The sequence below is a fragment of the Colossoma macropomum genome, unplaced genomic scaffold (genome assembly GCF_904425465.1).
Source record: "Colossoma macropomum unplaced genomic scaffold, Colossoma_macropomum, whole genome shotgun sequence".
In the NCBI taxonomy this organism is placed as follows: Eukaryota; Metazoa; Chordata; class Actinopteri; order Characiformes; family Serrasalmidae; genus Colossoma; species Colossoma macropomum.
The window spans coordinates 12,543,486-12,564,260 of NW_023494795.1; the positions used below are offsets into that span (position 1 = coordinate 12,543,486).

The 20,775-nt window shown below is 39.5% G+C and overlaps 1 protein-coding gene across 1 annotated transcript in view; it reads right to left on the minus strand.

The window, feature by feature from the left end:
- kdr (kinase insert domain receptor (a type III receptor tyrosine kinase)) overlaps nucleotides 1-18,474 on the minus strand; it is a 44,756-nt gene extending 26,282 nt beyond the window's left edge. Inside the window, exons 1-12 of the mRNA XM_036581485.1 lie at nucleotides 18,155-18,474; nucleotides 13,637-13,733; nucleotides 12,768-12,982; nucleotides 10,906-11,027; nucleotides 8,826-8,994; nucleotides 8,452-8,588; nucleotides 7,106-7,295; nucleotides 6,632-6,749; nucleotides 5,848-6,017; nucleotides 5,270-5,426; nucleotides 890-1,001; nucleotides 335-443 (exon numbers count right to left, since the gene is read on the minus strand). Coding sequence (XP_036437378.1) covers nucleotides 335-443; nucleotides 890-1,001; nucleotides 5,270-5,426; nucleotides 5,848-6,017; nucleotides 6,632-6,749; nucleotides 7,106-7,295; nucleotides 8,452-8,588; nucleotides 8,826-8,994; nucleotides 10,906-11,027; nucleotides 12,768-12,982; nucleotides 13,637-13,733; nucleotides 18,155-18,218 — 1,660 coding nt within the window. The 5' untranslated portion in view covers nucleotides 18,219-18,474. The remainder of the gene's footprint in view (nucleotides 1-334; nucleotides 444-889; nucleotides 1,002-5,269; nucleotides 5,427-5,847; nucleotides 6,018-6,631; nucleotides 6,750-7,105; nucleotides 7,296-8,451; nucleotides 8,589-8,825; nucleotides 8,995-10,905; nucleotides 11,028-12,767; nucleotides 12,983-13,636; nucleotides 13,734-18,154) is intronic.
- Between the last annotated feature and the right edge of the window lie 2,301 nt (nucleotides 18,475-20,775).

Consider the following 20,775-nt stretch of genomic DNA (forward strand, 5'->3'; position numbering starts at 1 on the left):
CCATTTTTGACGTTTTTCATTTTCTGACATAATTTGAAAATGCCTGTTGGCTTTTACATTGGGTGTAAATTTTCTGATAAATAGACCGAGAGAAATGGCCTAAAATTACTTGGAAAAACGTCTGGTTCCATTGACTTACATTAAAAATAAAGTATGTTTTTTCCTTCTCCCGAAAAGTTAAATTTTGGAAGTTTTGTTCCGACAACATCTTTATATTAGTATAAAAGCCCGTCACCCTCAATTATTATTATTTACATGAGTGGAAATCTCTTGCATATGTTAAGCTACAGGTGAACCAGAATGGGAGGACTACAGTGGGCATGGACTGACTCACGTGTTACTTGAAAGACAATGACTCTGTCCTCCACTCCTACTTTATTAGAGGCAACACATCTGTACAGGGCATGAGCCACAGCCTTCTGGATCTTCAGTGTGCTGATTGTCTGCAACAAAACACAACTTCATCATCAAAGAAGCAAAGATCTGTGATAGGCAACATAGGCATCTGTGATAACACAAGACATCATTGAAGATGTGCTCAAACCTGGTTTTGAGAGATTTTAAACAATGCATTTGGAAAGTTTTAGTTTTTAATTATACTAACACAGAACACCATCACATTATTATCACATTACGCTGTCACATTACACTATCACACTTCCATTGCATCACACAATCACAATACTCTATCATACTGTCATTACTTTACACCATCACCGTACACTATCACATTAACATCACATTACAGTATCACGAAGCCATCACATTACAATCACATTGCATTTTCTCATTACCAACACAATATTAACTTCACACTATGACAGTGCACTATATTCAGTTGCTGTTGTGTTTGTGAGTTTGTGGTCATATGGTGGTTGGTTTGGGTCACCTTGAGCGAGGGGTCGATGAAGGTGGTGAGTCGGCCAATGCGGTTCTTCCCTGTGTTGTTGGAAATCTCCCTCCATTTCCCCTCACATTCTGCAGTCTGATCTGTCTTTGGCCTTTAGGAAGACATACAGTTACATTAATAATACAAATCTAGAACTAACTAAACAGCATCAGTGCCTGACCTCACTGATGCTCTTGAGGCTGAATGCAATCAAATCCTCACAGCAATGTTCCAACATCTAGTGTAAAGCCCACCCAGAAGAGTAGAAGTTGTTACTGCAGCAAAGGGAGGATAAACTCTTGCGTGCAGAAGAAACGTTGCGTGAGCAGGCGTCTACGAACTTTTGCACATATAATGATGTGAAAAGATGAAAAATATGCCTTGATTTAGCCAAAATATGAGCTTGTAAACTGTGTCACTGTTTCCCAAACTCCATTTTCTCAAGCTAGAGTAGAATTATACCCTAGTTGAAGGTTTTGATGGGACAGAAATTCATTTATTCACACTGTTGCTACTTTGTGACTGAACTTGAACTTGTGACTGAACTGTTCACAACCTTGTAGACAGGCTTCAGTAGACAGGCTTGATATTTCATGATTAGCTATAGTGACTTAAATGCTAATTTCAGGTGCAGTGCAAGCACATATTGTGGCCACATCACAACTTCTTGCTGGCCTTCAGTGCTGTTATCTCTAAAAGAAAGGACTAAAACGCTGCTGTCGGAACAAAACCTTGCATTTTCATTTTTCTCACTTTTCAGTTTTTGATATAATCTGAAAAAGCTTGTTGTCTGTTACATTGTGTGTAAATTTCATGTTGAATGGGTCAAAATAAACGGCCCAAAATGACTTGGAAAATGTCTGCTTCCATTGACTTACATTAAAAGTAAAGTATGTTTTTGCCTTCTCCTGTAAAGTTACCATTTTGGAGGTATGAGGTTTTGTTCTGACAGCATTGAAATGCAAGGAGGATTCTTTTTTTACTTTTTATTTATATTTTTGGGTTAATTAAAAATTCTTTTTTTCCTTAAATCTTATTACTTACCTGAAAGCTTCAGACTGATAAATTGATACAATTGATAAATTGATAAATCTTTCTTAAATCTTCTTTTACTGCTTTTTATGCTCTAGGATACCAATAATTCTGTAGAACACTGTATACACAGCAACACAACAAATAGAGGAGATCTGCCCCAAAGCTGCATTCTACGCCACCCAACAGACAAACCGGATCATCAAAAACAACCTACAAATAAAGTAAACAACCGGCACGTCTATTCATACGCCTGTTAAATTTAGAACACCATAAATCTCCTTCACTAACAGCTGGAGCTGTTTCTGTCCTCATTATACAATGTATTTGCAAGAAAAGAGCATAATAGGAAATGTCAACAAACAGCAGTCATTAGGGTCAGACACAGGTCTCATCAGGGTCAGCTAGAGGAGATGAGACAGAGAGGAAAGAGAAGTTAAATGCATAAACAAAAACAGAAAAAGGAAAGGGAGACAGAATGTTAGAGATACTGAATGAATCTTAAGTGGCTCACTTCTAAACACTCTAGGTAGAGCACTATGATCAAATAGATCAAGCTGGACTCGATTTCAGATTCGGTCATTGTGATGAAGCTGTTTGATCAAGGACACGAGGATGTAGCAGGAATAGGAGATTTGAAGGAGTCTGTTTTCAGAACAACAGGAAGTTGTGATGAAGAGAGAGGAAGCAGGCAAAGGTGAAGTCTGAAGATAAGGCTTGCGTGATGGCTAACCAAAAATGGCTAGCGCTCAGTCACGACATCGTCTGACAGGGTGTGGTCCAATCTTGCCTTGTCAATCAAAGCTTTGACTCACTCCTGTTGTGTGTTCTTAATCAATTTACTGGCTGACGCTACACAAGCAGGGCAAAGCTCCAGTCACGGAACCAATGAGCAGCTAAAACTACAAACATCCACCAATCACTGACTAGGATAGTTCAGTGAAAAATCTAATTGACCCAGTTTTCCACTTACCCTAAATGTAGTCGATCAGCCAAGAAACGTTGGGAATCCAAATGTTGCTTCTTTAGTTTAGTGATGCAGCTATGAGGCTGACATTGCTAACAAACACTAGAACTCAATAGTCACCCAAAAGACGAAATTGTTTCTGTAAGAATGCATCTACAAAACTCCTCTCAACTCATTCAAACCGCATTCAGGTCTTCATCCAGGTCGCGCAGACTTGTCAATGTGGTTTAGAAATCACTTGCATACAAATACAGTCCCTGCATAGTGCATCACTATCTGTGCTGTCAGTATGTGAAGAGAACAATGTTTGGTCTTTGCGATCACTACCCTCTATTTACGGTGAAAGCACCACCACCATTCCTCCATCTCTACACACACCGAGAAGAGTAAAGGATATAGGCTTTTCTTCATAAATTACATTTTGGACTTTTAAGGAAAGCGACTTTTACATAGCCAGCTAACTTGGCTAACCTACTAATCTAACTTAGTTAACCAGACTGGAAATAGTTGGCTTCTTTTAGTATATATATATATATATATGGAATATATATATATACTAGATATATATCACTGCTGTTGGAAGAAAAATCTCCATTTATGTTGTTTTTCAGTTTTTGACATCATTTGAAAATGCCTGTTGCTCGGGTTTGTTATGAGGTTTTCTTCCGACAACAGCGATATATATACCATAAAGCTTCAGCCAACAAATGAGTTTAAATCTGCGGCTACAGTGCTTTGTTAGGTCAGGCTGCTTCTGCAATGTCAGTAAACTGCTAGACTTTGAACTTCTGATGAAGTTGAAGTCAGCTTCTTATTCTGACTTCATTCTCCTCCTCATCCTGGCTGTTAATATCTGATCCATGTGGATGCTCTTGAATAGCCTCTCAAATCTTAAGCTTTTGAAAAGTTATTCCAAAGGACACGGCAGGGTACAGCACCACCACTGAGTATGAATCAACCCGAAAGAGTCCTATAAACATCGTTCTCAGTGACAGCTGCAGACACTGATGTTGGTATTTACTCTAAAATATTAACCCTCTACCCTTCAGACTGACTAGATCAGTTGTGATCTTAGTGTGTGCTTGCTCCGAAATTTATGAAATTGCAGGCACAGGAACAAAATTACCCGCGAACAGAAACTGACGGAGGTGAAAACCCAGAAATGTGAAAAGGGGCTATTGCCACATTGCTTCGCTCCAAATTTGCATAAAGTTAAACTTGCTCAACTTTATTTTCTTCTGATTCTCATTATCAACACTCTTGCTGCCTTCTGTTCCCAGAAATCACCAGCTCATACTGAAAATGAATGATGTCCATGGAAACTCAAAGTACTTTGTAACTCGTAAGTAAGTAATGTTCAGTACTGCATTGTGCAATGCAGCATCTGTGCACTTACTGTACCAGCAACTTTGCGCTCACTGCACTTACTGTACTCTTCAGAAACACTGACCAATCATTTAATTCTAAATAAACTTCATTCTATTCAAAGCTCAAACAGTCTCATGACTTCAAATTTTTCTGTAACTGTATGATCCAAATCATACAAAAAGCTATAAACTGTTGCTCTCCAAACATGCATAACATCAATGTCGTCATCTAGCATGCGCTGAACCGGTGCATGAATCCATGTTGTTTTGTACCACCGCACGGATTTCATTGTGTAGAGTCTGAATCACATCCTCTTATCTGTTAGAGGTTGGAGTTCACTCTTATTGTCTCAAAGTCTGTTTTTCATCAGAACTCTGTGTGCCTTAGCTTAACAGTCAGCAGCTTTCAACGTCCAAACAATCAACCAGCGCTGGCTTTCTGTGGGACCGTCAACAACACAGGCACGCATGAGCGCACATACAAAGGCGACTGGTTATTAAACTGCATCATTTTTTTGACATTATGCAGCAGCACACATACAAAAACTATTTTTTCAATATGCCTTTTTTCTTCAAAAACACAATACTGATTCATACAAGTACATACAAGATAAGAAGTTATGCAAACAATAAGGTTGGCATAAACTTTTCAAATCAGGTGCACAGGCAATCCAGCAAAGATGGAAACACCATTATGCGTTCTGAAGTCACAAAACTTCACAGTATAGTGTTTTTCTTGCTCTGATCTTGATTCGGTCAGGTGCATTATGTGGGAAAACTGTTTTGCAGTTTCATGAACCTCTAGCACAGAGGATTAAGACCCTGATCTTTAGTTTGTTGTAAAATCGCCACTTCTTCCAAATATTAACCACAAGTACAGTTCTCCCACACCTTGCACTCAATTGGACTTTTGTATAGTAGAAACACATTTAAAAAGCAACAAATATTAAGATTAGGTTTAGGTTTGATTCCCACAAATTCTTCATTGTCCAATCATGTGGCGTGTAAACTTACTGAAATCGGGCCGGACAGTCCTCACTGGGCATCCACTGCCACTGGATAGTGACGGGGCTGGAGCCGCCGGAAGCAGTGCAGGTGAGGGTGGGGCTGCTACCAAGCATGTGAACATTCCGATCCAACGGCACCTCCTTCTCAAAAATCTTAGGATGAGCTGCACACAATACACACACGTGAGAGAAGAGAAGAGAAGAGAAGAGAAGAGACAAGATAAGACGAGAAGAGAAGAGAAGAGAAGAGAAGAGAAGAGAAGAGACAAGATAAGAGCCAAGATAAGAGCCAAGATAAGACAAGAAGAGGAGAGAAGAGAAGAGAAGAGAAGAGAAGAGAAGAGACAAGATGAGAAGAGAAGAGAAGAGAAGAGAAGAGAAGAGAAGAGACAAGATAAGAGCCAAGATAAGACAAGAAGAGGAGAGAAGAGAAGAGAAGAGAAGAGAAGAGACAAGAGCCAAGATAAGACAAGAAGGGAAGAGAAGAGACAAGATAAGAGCCAAGATAAGACAAGAAGAGAAGAGACAAGATAAAAGCCAAGATAAGACAAGAAGAGAAGAGAAGAGAAGAGAAGAGAAGAGTACCATTGACCAGTAGCTGGAATGTCTGCCTTCGAGCTTCTTTAGTGATCTTATTGGTCATGACCACAGTATAATTCCCAGCATCCTTTTCTGTGACGTCAAATATAGTAAGAGAGTCTTTGGCCGGCTTCATTCGGTACTCTTTATTGGAAATGGGCAGGCCATTTTTCAACCTTGATGAACAAGATGAGTAAGACAGAGATCTTAATATAGGCACTCTTACAAAAACAGAAATGAGTGGGATTCACAGCAGTACAGCATTTTGTAATCACATGGAAGTATAACGAATAATTCCTTTACAACAGGAGGAATAAATACAACTGAAAACAGGGATAGACTATTTCTTGTTACTAGCCATCATCATAATATTGACCATTAATTCAGAATTTGGGGTTTGGCTAACTAAAGCCTTTTACAGATCAAACATTAATAACATTAATAAATCGAAATAATACAGGCCAGTCTTTAACCCCTTAAACTCTCAAAGACCCATAACTTCAAATCCTTATAAATACACACACTAACTTGTGTATTAGTTTTATATTAGTCTCTGAATAATTATGAAAAACCTTGATGACCATTGATTAATTGACCAGGCCTGGAGTTTAAAGGGGTAACCATGTCACAATGTGTCTTCATACATGGCAATGCATGTTAAAAATTACAATATATAGCAATTCAATGACACTGACATGATATTGAATTGTTAATCTCACATAAAGAAAAACTATATACAAATATTTACAAACACACATACACACAAAGAAAATGCACTCTTGCTACTCACCACTTCACACTAGGTTCTGGATAAGCATCATATTTCACCGGGATCTTTGCTTCTCGTTGGCTTGTGTTTGCATCCACAACGTGAACCCATTGTTCATTCAGAGCTAGGAAAGGCTTTTCTGCAATACCAAATTTAATCTAATTGTTAATAAAATTGGCATAAACATAATATAATTGTCAAAAAAAATTTCAAATGTATTTTATGAGAGAAAACTACATCCGAATATTCATACTGAGCAGTTAGACAATATGGATAACCCCATACAAACCCTCTCAACATCAAGTCTTTTCAATGCTAATGTCATATCTTAAATGTAGCATGTTTAAGAAAGCTCTAGCAAAACATTTTAGAAAACCCAAAATGCTTTAAAAAGCCTGATAATTGGCACACTTAGAGATTGTAAGGTAGAGCATGAAAACCAGGAGGTGCATCCAAAGAGGAACTTGAAAACTGCAGTGGACATCACTCACTCACCATACACTATAAGAGATGCTTGGGCAGTTTTGACCATCTGACCACTGGATGCCGTGCATACGTATTCCCCCATGTCACTGACTGTTACATTCTCTATAATCAGCCAGTTGGACATTTCCAGAGAGTTCCACAGCTTCTTCTTGTTGGACTTAGTCTCATAATGCGTTCGTGTGGAACGGCTGGTGTTTCTCTGGTGGGACATAAAAAGAAGGTCTGATTTAAACAAAACAGAAAACAGGATTCATAAAAACTGAAGCTGGTCTGGATTGGAATGATGTTATATGTAACTGAACTTAAGTAAATCCAATTTAACCCTTGTGTGGTGCTGATGTGTTTGTTACTCAGTGGTCTGGTGGACCCACCACATTATTGGTTTTTTAAACCAATACAGCCATAACAATTTATGTTAAACTACCAGATGTTTAAAATATTACAAGTGGCCAGCGTAGGGTTCTCCTTTAGCAGCTGTAGCCAGTCAGCAGCCTGTTCATGTTGTCCACCCTCACACACATATACAAACACATACACACACAGACACACACACACTAACAGCAGGCCATGTAGGAGTTGAACAGAGTGAAGGACACAGCACCTCCACACTTTTACTCCCCGCGGGTTCACCCAACACCACATGTGTAATATAAATGTGTGGGGGGTGAACAGTGTGAGGTCACTGAAAATGGGTTATTTTATGTGTTCTTCACAGATAATGAGCAAAGGCCAAGAAATCTGAGGTTGAAATAATAATAAATCGCATCATTTTTTCTTTTGGTAAACATTGAAAATGGGTCCCACAGACCTGAACACCACACAAGTGTTAATCAAACTTTAATCAACTTTATTCAATTGGAAGAAACTGCCTGAATTAATAAAATGTAGTGAACATTTAGTGGAATGAATTTGCGTTGAACTAGTCTGAATTTCAATTGAACTGGTCTGAATTTGAAAACTAATTTGAATCTCACTGAATCAAATGAAATGAAATTAATTTGGTTGGAATTTAAACTAAATGGAGAATAAGACTGAATTGATATAAAGGTATAGAGACTTAAACTGGACTGTAAATAAATTGAACTGGATTGAACTGGTCTGTAGTTGAATCAAATAGGTTTGAATTGGATTGAATTGAAATGAACTGAACTGAAAACAATGTCTAAGGGTCACAGAAAACAGCAGCTTTTTCTTAACCACAATCCCAGGAATGTTATGGGCTATTACATGTTTGGGAAAATGACTAAGATTAGTGCTCTTGCGAAACTGAAGCCTTCTAAGGTCATGAACAGCTGAATAGGCTTGTGCGGTCATTATTTATGCATCTCCGTAACAAGCAATCTTCACACACTGACCCTGTCCTGAGGTAAGGACCACTGGAAGTTGATGGCCACGTTGAGTTCAGTGTGAGCAGTGCAGTTGAACACCAGCCTCTCCCCAACGGTCAGCTTCTCATAAGTAGGACTCACAGTGAGGTCATAGATCTTATATCCTGAGGAAGAGAAGGGAGGGGGGTATTGTTCTCCTCACAACCAAACAGCCTCTCTCGAATTTCCAAACGCAACAGCAATTCCACAGTCACAAATTCCCATACATTTTAGGAAATACTAAACATTTCCCCACACCCCATGACTAGATAGCGACTGTATGAAACTGCTGCATTAAATATATCAAATACGAATGATGACGTTTTGCCGCGCACAGTCTGTGTCAGTGTTACCATCCTTACCCACAACAGCCGCAATGTAGAGCGAGGACTGAAAGGTTTCGTTGTGGAGGCGCGTTTGGCAGAAGACCACACCTGCGTAGCTGATCACATGACTGGGGAGGATGAAACCTCTCCTGCTGTCCCAGAACGTGTCCTTCCCGTCAGTAGGCAGTTCTTTCATTGGATACTTCTGTAAAAGCAAAATGCTATAATGTGAACTTTACAGTGGCGCAACAGTCACAGTGACTATTGCATAAGAGGTTCAGTACAATTTAGTCTGTGCCCAGAACACCAAGTTATGTAACAGAAAATGTGATATCGAGATAGGCTCTTGTTACATTTCGCTGTGGTTGGAACAAAACCTCATATCTCGAAAATGTTAACTTCACAGGAGAAGGAAAAAACATACTTTACTTTTAATGTAAGTTAATGGAACCAGACGTTTTTCCAAGTAATTTTGGGCCGTTTATTTTAGTCCATTCACGATGAAATTTACACAGAGTGTAAAGGGCAACAGACATTTTCAAATTATGTGAAAAACTGAAAAATATGGCCAAAAGTATGTGGACGCCTCCTAATAATTGAGTTCAGGTGTTTCAGTCACACTTATTGGTAACAGGTGTAAAAATCAAGCACATAACCATGCAATCTCCATAGACAAACACTGGCACAGAATGGGTTGTTCTGAAGAGCTGAGTGACTTTAAACATGGAATTGTTATAAGATGCCACCTTTGAATCAAGTCAGTTTGTGAAATTTCTGCCTTGTTAGATCTGCTCCACAAAGTGGTAAACCATGCAAACTCACACAGAGGGGGCTGCAGAGAGTGCAGCATGTAAAAATCACCTATCCTCTGTTGCATCACTTACTTTACAGTTCCAAACTGCCCCTGGAAACAACATCAGCACAAGAACTGTGTATCAGGAGCTTCAAGAAATGGGTTTCCATGGCTGAGCAGTTGCACATAAGCCTATGATCACTATGCACAATGCCAAGTTTTGGCTGAAGTGGTGTAAATAACAGCTCTACTGGACCCTGGAGCAGTGGAAACATGTTCTCAGAAGTGATGAATCATGTTTCACTATCTGGTTGTCCGTTGGACAAATGGGAGTTTCGAGGATGAACGGAGAACACATCCTCCCGGAATGCATAGTGCCAACAGTAAAGTTGGTGGAGGAGGAATAATGGGGCTGTTTTTCAGAGTTTCAGCTCCAGCAAGGGGTAATGTCAATGCTACAACATACAAAGACATTTTAGACAGTTATACACTTCCAACTTTGTGCCAACAGTTTAGGGAAGGCCCTTTCCTGTTCTAGCATGACTGTGCCCCTGTGCACAAAGCGAGGTTTACAAAGACATGGTTTGACGGGTTTGGTGTGGACAAACTCCAGCGGCCTACACAGAGCCCTGGCCTCAACCCCACTGAACACCTCTGAGATTAACTGAAACGTTAACTGTGAGCCAGGCCTTCTTGTCCAATATCACTGCCTGACCTCACAAATGCTCTTTTGCCTGAATTCCCACAGACAATCTTGTGGAAAGCCTTTCCAGATTGTTGTAGCCACATAGGAGGACCAATTCCATGTCAATGTTCTTGGTTTTGGAACGGGATGTCCAGCAAGCTAATAGGTGTGATGGTACATGGAACATACCTTTAGTCAAATAGTGTATTTGTTTCATAGAAATACTTTTAGCACCACAAACCGATGGTATTTTATTCAACCAGACTGCCCTTAGGGTACTGTAAAGCCACTTGTTTTGACATTTTGTTTCCTAACAAAACAAATTTAATACATTTGAATATTTTTGGGGCCACATTATGTGATAGGGAATACCTATGGGCAAGTATGGATTTGTAAAGGTTCCACAATACAATATTATAAAGATACTTAAATAGTAGTATGATACTATTGTGACTCTATTCTATTAGCGTACTAATGGGCATAATACACATTGAAATTATTAATAATTTAATATTGAAAGGCTTCTGTGTAGTGATGCCATTTTTTCACCCAAAGTTTCACAATACTATGTTTGTATCAGTTTTTTTCTCCCACCTCTGCTAAGCTAATCTGTAAATACACTGTATGTGTATGCTCACCGTGTGCAGAGTGACATTGAGGTCCTCCAGGGTGCCGAGGCAGGGGATGACCACCTGTTCACCTTCTCGAATGAAGACTACGTCATAATCCTGAGCCGAGCGGACAAACGGCATACGATAGTCTGGAGGGCGAGATGTTTTACATTTAGACAGTAAACAATTTTTTTTTAAAGAAAAGGCATTTGTGAACTGTGATGTCATGACAATTTATTTGTATATGCATCCACCTATTCAGGCTACAGCTGTTTAGTTCCGCCCATTCACATTGAAGTTCTAAGGAGCGTTTCAGTTCTGAGTGCTTTTTGCATGAGGCACAGGGCAGCCAATCAGAACAGAGCTCATTTATCAAGAAGCCACAGTAGCAAAAACACAGCCTGTTTAATCCAATGGGATAAAGAGAGGTTGGAAAATGGTCATGTAAAAAAGAATTATGTCTGTTTTAGGTACATAAAACAACCACACAGCTGTTATACGTGGACCTTAAGGGAATATGTAGGATATGGGCCCTTTAATGTTATTTCCAGTAACTTTTAATGAACTTTTCAATAAACTTCGCGTAATTTCTCTCCTTGAATGGAACTAATGGCAACAGGATGTAGGATCATGGACTGGTACAGCTCTAACAGGAAGTAGAATACAGAGGTGACACATGTGGAGAGGTCACACTGGAGGATCAGGCAGGAAGTGTGCTAAGGCAAGATAGTTCTGTCCCTCTCTCTCTCTCTCTCTCTCTCTCTTTGTCTCTCTACCTTACTCTTTATCAGTGCCTAAACAGACTTTACATGTAAAATCAGACTTGGAAAGGAACCACTCTGTCACAACTGCCAAGTCCTGTTTGAAGCTTAAGCTGAAGACCCCAAATAAATGACCAATTCACATATTTACCATTGAAATGTTAGAGTATTGATCAACAAGACCTTTAGACTAAATACTCAAAAAATAAATTTTACATTTATTTACCGAGCAGCCTCCTGTATTGAAATCACTGCACTTCTTCCATATAATACATGACAATATGAACAATTGTAGATTAGCTGCTGTTTTAGAGACACTTATAACTGCAAAGATATATATTTCTGGAATGTTTGTACTATGTACATACCTAGTTATTACTACGAAAGTCTGTAAACAGTCTTTTGACTAACTGTTCATCCTCCACCAAAGCACAGACCCTTCTTCTGGTCTTAACTCTCTGTCTTGACCAAGCTGTTGTCTATTTGTTTTCAGTTCTTTTACTTCTAATTCTAAATGCTGCCCTTCACACTATAGAACTGCTTTGAAAATTGGATTGGCTTTGCACCGCCCTAAAGTGGTTTGACAGACATCTTAAAGAAAGAATGTAGAGTGAAGAATGAAGAATTTGTTACCAGTCTAAGTGAACATTTCTCTGGAGAACATGACATTCTTTATGGCGTACCACAGGGTTCTGTATGAGGCCCATTTTTATATTCATTGTACAAGCTACCACTGGACCACATTATTCATGTGCAATGTATCAGCTTTCATAGCTATGCAAAAAATGCCCAATGACACAGGTGTTTTGCCCTACACCCTTTTATTGCTATATATAGTGAAGCATTTTGAGCTTGCATGAAAGGTGCTTTGTAAGTAGTTAGGCTTTCAAGATTACCTAATTAAACTAATTAAAACTATAAATTAAAATTAACCTTCTTGATGCATTGTCAGCGAATAATCAGCAATTTTGTGGGATGTCAGTGTATGTCATGTTTGGTCCTTAAAAAAACACTGACAACTTGTTTAATCATCAAAATAAATGGTCATTTATACAATTACTAATATAATTGACACTGACAGCTCTAGTTATCATTATCAAGCACTTACAAGAATTGAGAGCAGCTCACCTTGCACAAAGACATACACTGTCTTGGCAGTCTTCCCATCCTCCACGGCCAAGTTTTTGTAGGAACAACGATACTCTCCTGTCTCATTGGCCATGGCCGCGGTCAGTGTGATGGTGCTACAGAACAGTCCGTCCCCACTGCAGTCGGTCGCAGTGAGCCTGTTTTCAGAGCCGGTGAGGTTGTGAGGTGTGTACCACTCCAGGATCTGGCGGCCCCTATAGGACAGGTAGATGCACCACACAGTGATAAACAGACTTTTATGATAAAATAGCTGCCAATTTATTACACTTAAGTGATCCCATTTTCATTATCACTTATTATTACTGTTAACTCTTTACTCTCTCAGCTTATTATTCAGTACATTAATTAAGCTTAACGTTTATTATCTAGTAACTACTATGAAGTATTCTGTAACCATTATAAATTAATATTAAAATTATGGCATTTGTGGTAGTGAGGAATGGAAGTCTGGAATCACCAATGGTTATTTGGTGTTAAACGGGCTAACCTAGGCTCAGTATCTCGTGTCTAAAAGCAATACTCCAGCCTTTTTCAACATAATATCTGTACTACTGCAGCATATGAGCATTGATCACTGGCAATAATTTTGATGTTCCTGCAGCACTTGTTCATTGGCTTGTATTATAGATAATTTTTTTGTTGTTGTTTTACTAAGTACATATCAAAAATATTGCCAGCAATAACTGTCTATATGCTCCAGATGTGACATATAAAAGAGAGGCTATACAAAAGCTGAGTGTTTCTTAATGAATATATTCACTAATGAATTAATGTGGTTTGAGTGTAAAAACATGATGTCATTGTCTTACTTTCCATTCACCTCTTTGTGTAGTGTAGTTCAGGCTTACCTACAAGTGATCTCCAGTGTGTCTGACGCATTTATTTTGTATGTTTTGTCTGTGATGCTCAATGCTGGGGGGTCAGGTACAAACCTGAGCTCCATAGCTGGAAACAGAAGATGAAACATTATTACTTATTAAATTTGATATATTCTTTAAATTAATATGGAACTCTATGTTATTCCTATTTTCACATTTTCTTTAGGTACATTTTTGACATTTTTTAGTCATATTTGTAGCTTTTGGCAGAAATGTTCTAAATATAGCCTAATTTTAGTCAAAACATATTGTTTAAGTGTACTTATTTTACTAAAGACTATAATATTTTACTCAATCAAATTCTGTCCATTTGTCTAACTGTAACACAACAAACATATCCAATGCACTGCTGTGAGTCACGCTCTAAAGCCTGAAATAATCACGTAAAAGTTTGAGGTCAGATTTTGCAGGAGTTTTTCAGACTGCATCATACATCTTTATGCATTAACTTCACACACACAGGCTCAGAAAGAAGGCTCGGCTTAATGTTCAGGTCTCAAATGTAAAAAATCAACATTGTACTGTTCACCAAGCTTTTACTGACTCCTCTTTAAATTCTCATTCAACACACTCGCCATCATCAGATTCTTCCACTTGACGAAGGGGTCAGAAGTAACCAATGTTACAAAATGTTCTTCCAAACATTGCATGTAATTACACATTTCCACCAGTGAGGTCTCCAAATCTCCAAATCTTACATACTGTAGCTTTAACAAGATAATATTAGTTCTGGTTATTTTGCCAAAAAAACATGCTACAAATCAGTAGGTGGTTAACAGTTACACTAAAGCAGCAGCTACACCTACGTTGTAGGTGCCTGTCTGTCACTTGTCTTTGGAAAAGTTATTGTTTAAGCCAGCTAGTTAACAGACTAACAGGTGGGCTACCTCCAAAAAACTTCAACATACAAAGTATGTAATGTTACTTGAAGAGCTGTTACAAGCCTCAAATGTCCATGTTTGAGCTGGACTTGTGGTAAGTAGCATTAAACTTTATGTGGGAAAGTGATCATACACCACCATTAGCTTGTTGATAACATAACATTGAAAACTGCATAGGGACAGTATTATTGTCATGATGTGTCCCTGTTGAGCTTTCTGGCAGTGACAGACTACTCTGGATACCATGTATGTCTGTGAATAGATTTGTTTAGTGGTAAAGTTTTATGTATTAAAATGTTATTTTGTCATATTTTCATGTCATATTTTTGTCCTCAACATGTTACAATTAAAATCATTTTAATGTCATCACAGAGGTGATTTTTGCTTTTGGTGTTATCATTACATTATTATTATTATTATTATTATTATTATTATTATAAAGAGCCATTTTTGTCAGAGAAAGAATTCGAGATTTTTACTTTTGGTTTATAACGGTTTACGTGCTCAAGTTCCAGTATAGTACTAGTAAAATGGTCCATATACATTTTATTTTGTTTGTCTTCTGTGAAGTGCCATGAGTTGATGCTGTCATAAGTGTATGCTATAAGATGTATTGTAATAAAATGTATTATAATAACTATTATTATACCGTACTATAATAATACGCTGCTTATATTATGGAAATATTTCCAACAATATTCACTAGAAGAAAGAAGATTATCCTTCATTGTGAAACACTTCGTATTGACCCTTATGTGTGAAATGATCATATTGCAAGGCCCAATCCCATTTCTTCTTTTTACCCCTACCCCTTGTTTTTGAGTGTCACCCTAACCCCTAGGAACTGAGTTACAAGGGGTACTGGTTGAAATCCTGTCCTGCGAAATGGGACAACCGTCAAAAAATGTTGCTTCATTAACAGCTACTAGCGCTGCTCTGTAGGCGACCCGGCCCGTCTCAGTGATAGCAGAGAAGGGAAAAGTTCAGCTCCTCACTGCTGGGCTTTAGTTACATTTAGGGCATCTTATGCTTTCAAAGAGGGCGGGTGACAATTATTTATTATCGCCCACCGCTAATTAATTGGTGATACGAAGCTGAGGTCAGATATTCATTAGGTTCTTGTTTAGAATTTTCCCGTTCCACCTTAAATGGTGCAGCAGTTACATTCTGGTGCTTCAGGCGTCAGAACTGCCGGACTATTTAAGGTGGAACGGGAAAATTAGCTAGCTACCAAGACATTAGCATGCTATTAGCGATTTTTTATGCTTGTTATGAAGAAACAAACTATAATACATTGAAACAACATTAAACTAAGATAATACAGTGGTTATTGTTATTTTTAACGGAGAAAAGACTTACATTTGTGAGTTTCTTTGGTTGCTCAGGCAGCCATCTTGCTGGTTTTTCTTTTTTTCTTATAACACTCCATTTGGAGTGAGCCTTTGAAAAACCTCAGTTTGGAGGGACATGTAGCCCTAACACTTCACCCTACCCCTCTATCTCAACAAAACTTGGGACACTCTAACCCTAGAAGTGAACGCACAAAACAGAGGGCTAAGGGCTAAGTGTTAGGGGCGAGGGGTAAAATGGGATTGGGTCTATGTCGCTCTGGATAACAGCGTCTGCTGTAAATGTTATCTTGTTGAATATGTTTTTTACTTGATTTAATGTTCACATATTAGCATTTCTCATTGTATCAACAGTAGAAAAAACCTCTTCTTGTTTATGTGCATCAACATGACTTCACAACAGAGTCAAGAGAGAACAGACAAGATTGGTGGTGAAAGCAAGTTTTTGGCCCAGCCTGAATCTAAATTCTGGGCTCATATGTAGGAAGGATCTCAAGTTAGAAGCACTGGTTTAGGATCAGCCCCCCCTACATGCCTCTATTATAGAAGTTAAGGCCAGACCGACCCGAGATCAGCGCTCTTTGTGAATTCTGGAACGTGCAGTATAAGCTCTGGGGCTGTTTTTCCACTGGAGCAACAGCAGCAGCCCAGCGGCCTGACTGTGTCAAAACAGGAAGCTGGGGCAGATGGGCCGGGGCTGGCCTAAATGGCCCCGCACTCCAAGCCTTGAGGTGGGGTTCCTGCTCCAGAGGAACCAGGGCAAGGGACAACACACACACACACTCAAACACAGGCTCACAGCCACAATGAGCACACCCTGCTGAGTCCCGCTAATTCAAACATTTGATTTAAGAAGTGCTGAGATCTGATCTCTGAATTGCTGGGCACTGAGATCATTTCAAACAACAATGGCAGTGTGGGAAAGGCACCAAATACTAGGGAAAAATACGCCACGTCAAGTGCAATTATGGCCATATCTTTAAGATAAGTATGGTTCAGAAAGTATATATATGATGTTTCATGCTATATTTTCATAATACAGCATTATTGCACATCAGATTATGAATATATTGCAAGAAAAAACATATCACGCAAGTTTGAAATCCTGCTATGGCCTTATCAAACTTGAGAACACAAGGTGGACAGCCCTGCTTTCCTGAGATGATTACATTTAGACCAACAGGAAGGAGAGAGCTGCCAAATGCATTTTTATCACTGAAAACAAGGGACGCATGGAATTCACTACATTTGCATCATTTAAACATTAATGAAACATACAACAAACATTTTGCCTTTCAGTTCACACGGTTAATTTTATTAATGCACTAATTATGTAATCTGACTCAAATTGAATGCAGCGCAGTGTAGGCATTAACAATACCACATTACATAATAGCCAGTAAAGAGGAGAGTTAGTTGTTGAAGTTTATAAAGCATAGTAACCGTTTACTTTTACTGCTCTATAAATACTCATTTTCAATTGGGTAACTATTTAAAGGTAAACTTAATTTATTTCTTCAAAATTTCAGCCTAATTAAGTTATTACCATGTAAACAAAGTAAATCAGAGTATGTCGATGTGAAATACTCCATTCAAGAGAAACGTATGAAGTCAGAGAGATCTACAACTGTGGTGATAGATACTAGACATCTGAAGACGCCTCTAAAAGCTACCTTGCAGAAAAACGATGCTATGAAACGGTTACAAATACATTGTGTGATCATTCACATTGATTTGCGACAATCCTGAGATAATGATTTGGCCTAAAACACATTTTGGATAGTAAATAAAATGGCTATATTTGTGTTGTAGACATGGAGACTCCTGGTTCCTATCAGCACCACTGCAAAGAAATCTGAGTCATTAAGTCATTAAGTTTCTTTACAATGAACCATTTCATATCAAACCACCCTGAATGACTTTGTTTACATCCCACTGATTGAAATATGCAGAAATTTTGAACATACAGTGGAATTCCCCTTTAAAGCAATTGAATTCTGAAATGAATCTCTAACCTTAATTTTAATCCCAAATCTGAATCAAATCCTAAACCCTAACACTACTGATAATCAAGTGAGTTTCACTGTGTACTTTGCCAACAATTTAAGCATGTGTAGCTACTCTATTGTGCATAATAACGCGTGATCTAACGCACAGATCCTATATCAGCGCTATAGCCACATTACACCACGATGACCACTGACTTCTATGACTTTTTAGGCCACATCTTGTGCTGTATAAACGCCAGCTTTATTTACCTGTCACCCAGCTGACTGAAGAGATAATGCCCACGAGAGAAAGAAGCGAAAATGGCTTTGCCATCGTGCGACCACCCTGATGGACTGTCCCCGCATGAAACCAGTCTTAAAGTTCCCACAGGACGGCAATCCTCAGCTGCGCATCAGAGCACCGCTGTGTCCAGCCCCGCGCTGAGTCCACTACACGCGCCGAAACCGAGCCAAAGAAATGAGCGTGGAAAAGAGAGAGAAGAGTAAAAATCCACTGAGCGAATCCTGCGCTGGATGGACACCGCGACTGGACAGTCGCACAGTGAGGAGGAGAGACGGAGGGAAGAGGAGAGCGCGCGTGAGTGGGGGTGAAGGGAGGGAGGTGAAGGGAGGGAGGTGAAGGGAGGGAGGGCCCACCAGCGACCCCAGCGCCTCTGCTAAGCCTGTAAATGCGCAACAGTGATAAAAAGGGCTCTGGGGCTCAGACCGGGCCGTCTTATCAAACACTAATTAGGACCTAAACTAATCAAGCAGTTCAGATAGCAGAGGAAAACAAACTTTATGCTCAGTACTGACTCAGCTGATCTGCCTTCATCCCAGGGGAAGTCCAGGCTGCACAATAGTGGTACTGCTTCTTCTGCGGTTGAGCAGCTGATAAAGGTTGTTAACAGAGCCTGAGGACTTTTCCATCAGTGAAAAACACACCAGGACCAGGAGTTAATCAATTATCAATCAATTATCTCTGAAGCAGCTCTTTTCTCCTATTGACTTCTCATTTCCCTTCTGGAAAAACAGCTGGGCCAGCTCAAGATTAGCTGGTTGACCAATATGGGGTATGTTTTTGTGTGACTTTGATGTTTTCTATGATCGACCAACTTGGTTCACCAGTGTAACCATCTTGACCAAGCTGGAAAACCAGTATGACCAAGCTGATTGACCTGCTTAAATCAGCATGACCAGCTTGACCACACTGGTTGACCAGCGTGACCAGCTTGGTTAGCATGAACAGCTTAACCAAGCTGGTTGAACAGTGTACCCAGCTTGACCTGGATGGCAGACAAGCATGGTCAAGCTAGTTGACCAGTGTAACCACATTGACCAAGCTGACTGACCTGCTTAAATCAGCATGACCAGCTTGACCACACTGGTTGACCAGCATGAACAGCTTGGCCAAGTTGGTTAACCAGCATGACCAGCTTGGTTAGCATGAACAGCTTAACCAAGCCGGTTGACCAGTGTAACCAGCTTGACCTGGATGGCAGACCAGCATGATCAAGCTGGTTCACCAGTGTAAACTGCTTGACCAAGCTGGTTGACCAGCATGACCAGTTTGACCAAGCTGATCAACAAGCATGACCATGATCTGATTACTGCCCCAGAATCAGGTTTTGTTACATGTTTTCCAACTTCTCCAGTCAGCTCAGGGGAGTGGAGAGTGTGCACTGTAGTGATTGGTGAAACTGGGGGTGTCACAACCTACCCCACATTACAACCCTCCCCAGTCTTCCCTATGCATGCAAAGCTTATCCCTATCGCTGTAATACAGTATCCATACCTTCACCTAAGCGCAGTTTCTCTATACTTTTTCTACTCCTAACTAAAATGCACCTCCTGCCTAATAGAGAAAAAACTAATAGACCCTATTTAATTAGTTGCATAGTCTATATAGTTGTATGCAAAGGTTTGAACACCTCTGGTCAAATTATGTGTTGTAGATTTTACCTCTACAAGGAATAAACTTAAATGTGACAATTTACTGCAAATTTTAGAGCACAACGTCTACTCATTTGCAAATGTTGGAAAAAATTAAACATATTAAATTCAACAAATAAACAGTAATTGTTTATTCAAATGTGCAGGTATATGTGTTATTATGTGTGTTATTTTCACTTACAAACAAAAAACGTAAATTGACTATGGTGCCCAACTTGATAGTGCTGCTAATTTCACCAGATAGGCTCTCTGAACTGGATAAGATGATCACCCAAAAGCTAAAGCTTGTTTTTAAATAAGTGCCCACTCTCCCGCTGGACAAAATATAGCAGTTCTGTGTTGAATGTATCTGTATTTAAACAATGAAAGAGTCTGTATACGTAATTTTTTTTTAACAACTCTTGATTCTTATCATTTGGATGGTGATGCTTCCTTACCAGTAAAGTCTCGGCAACAATCAGATCACCACCCCACTTATTCTTTAACTCCCTGGGGGGAAGAAGTGGAGTTTAGTGTTGGTGGCCTCCCTTGTTTTTTCCATATAGTTAGTAGAGACTGTCCCAGAGAGGCAGCCAAAGGGATGTGGGTGGACCAGGATGGGGGAGCAGTGTGAGGGCAGAAGGGGAGAAACATCAGCAGGGGGCTGGGGATGTTGGAGACCTGGAGGGAGCTGGAGCTGCAGCAGACGTGCTGTAGGACTCAGGAACCTGCCGAGCTAACACTGTAGGGAGGAGCAGGAAAAGGGTTTACAGAGAGAAAATTCCCGCAAGTGCTTTCAGAACCGACAGTCCTGTTTCATGGATTGCATTACGTATGATACTGTTACAAAACTGTGACAAGTACGGTTGCAAGTACGCACAGTGGAGAGTCAGACACTCTAGGTGAGCTCTCTCTAAATGTGTGTTGATGCTGAACATTCACTTGAGTAAAAGTATAAA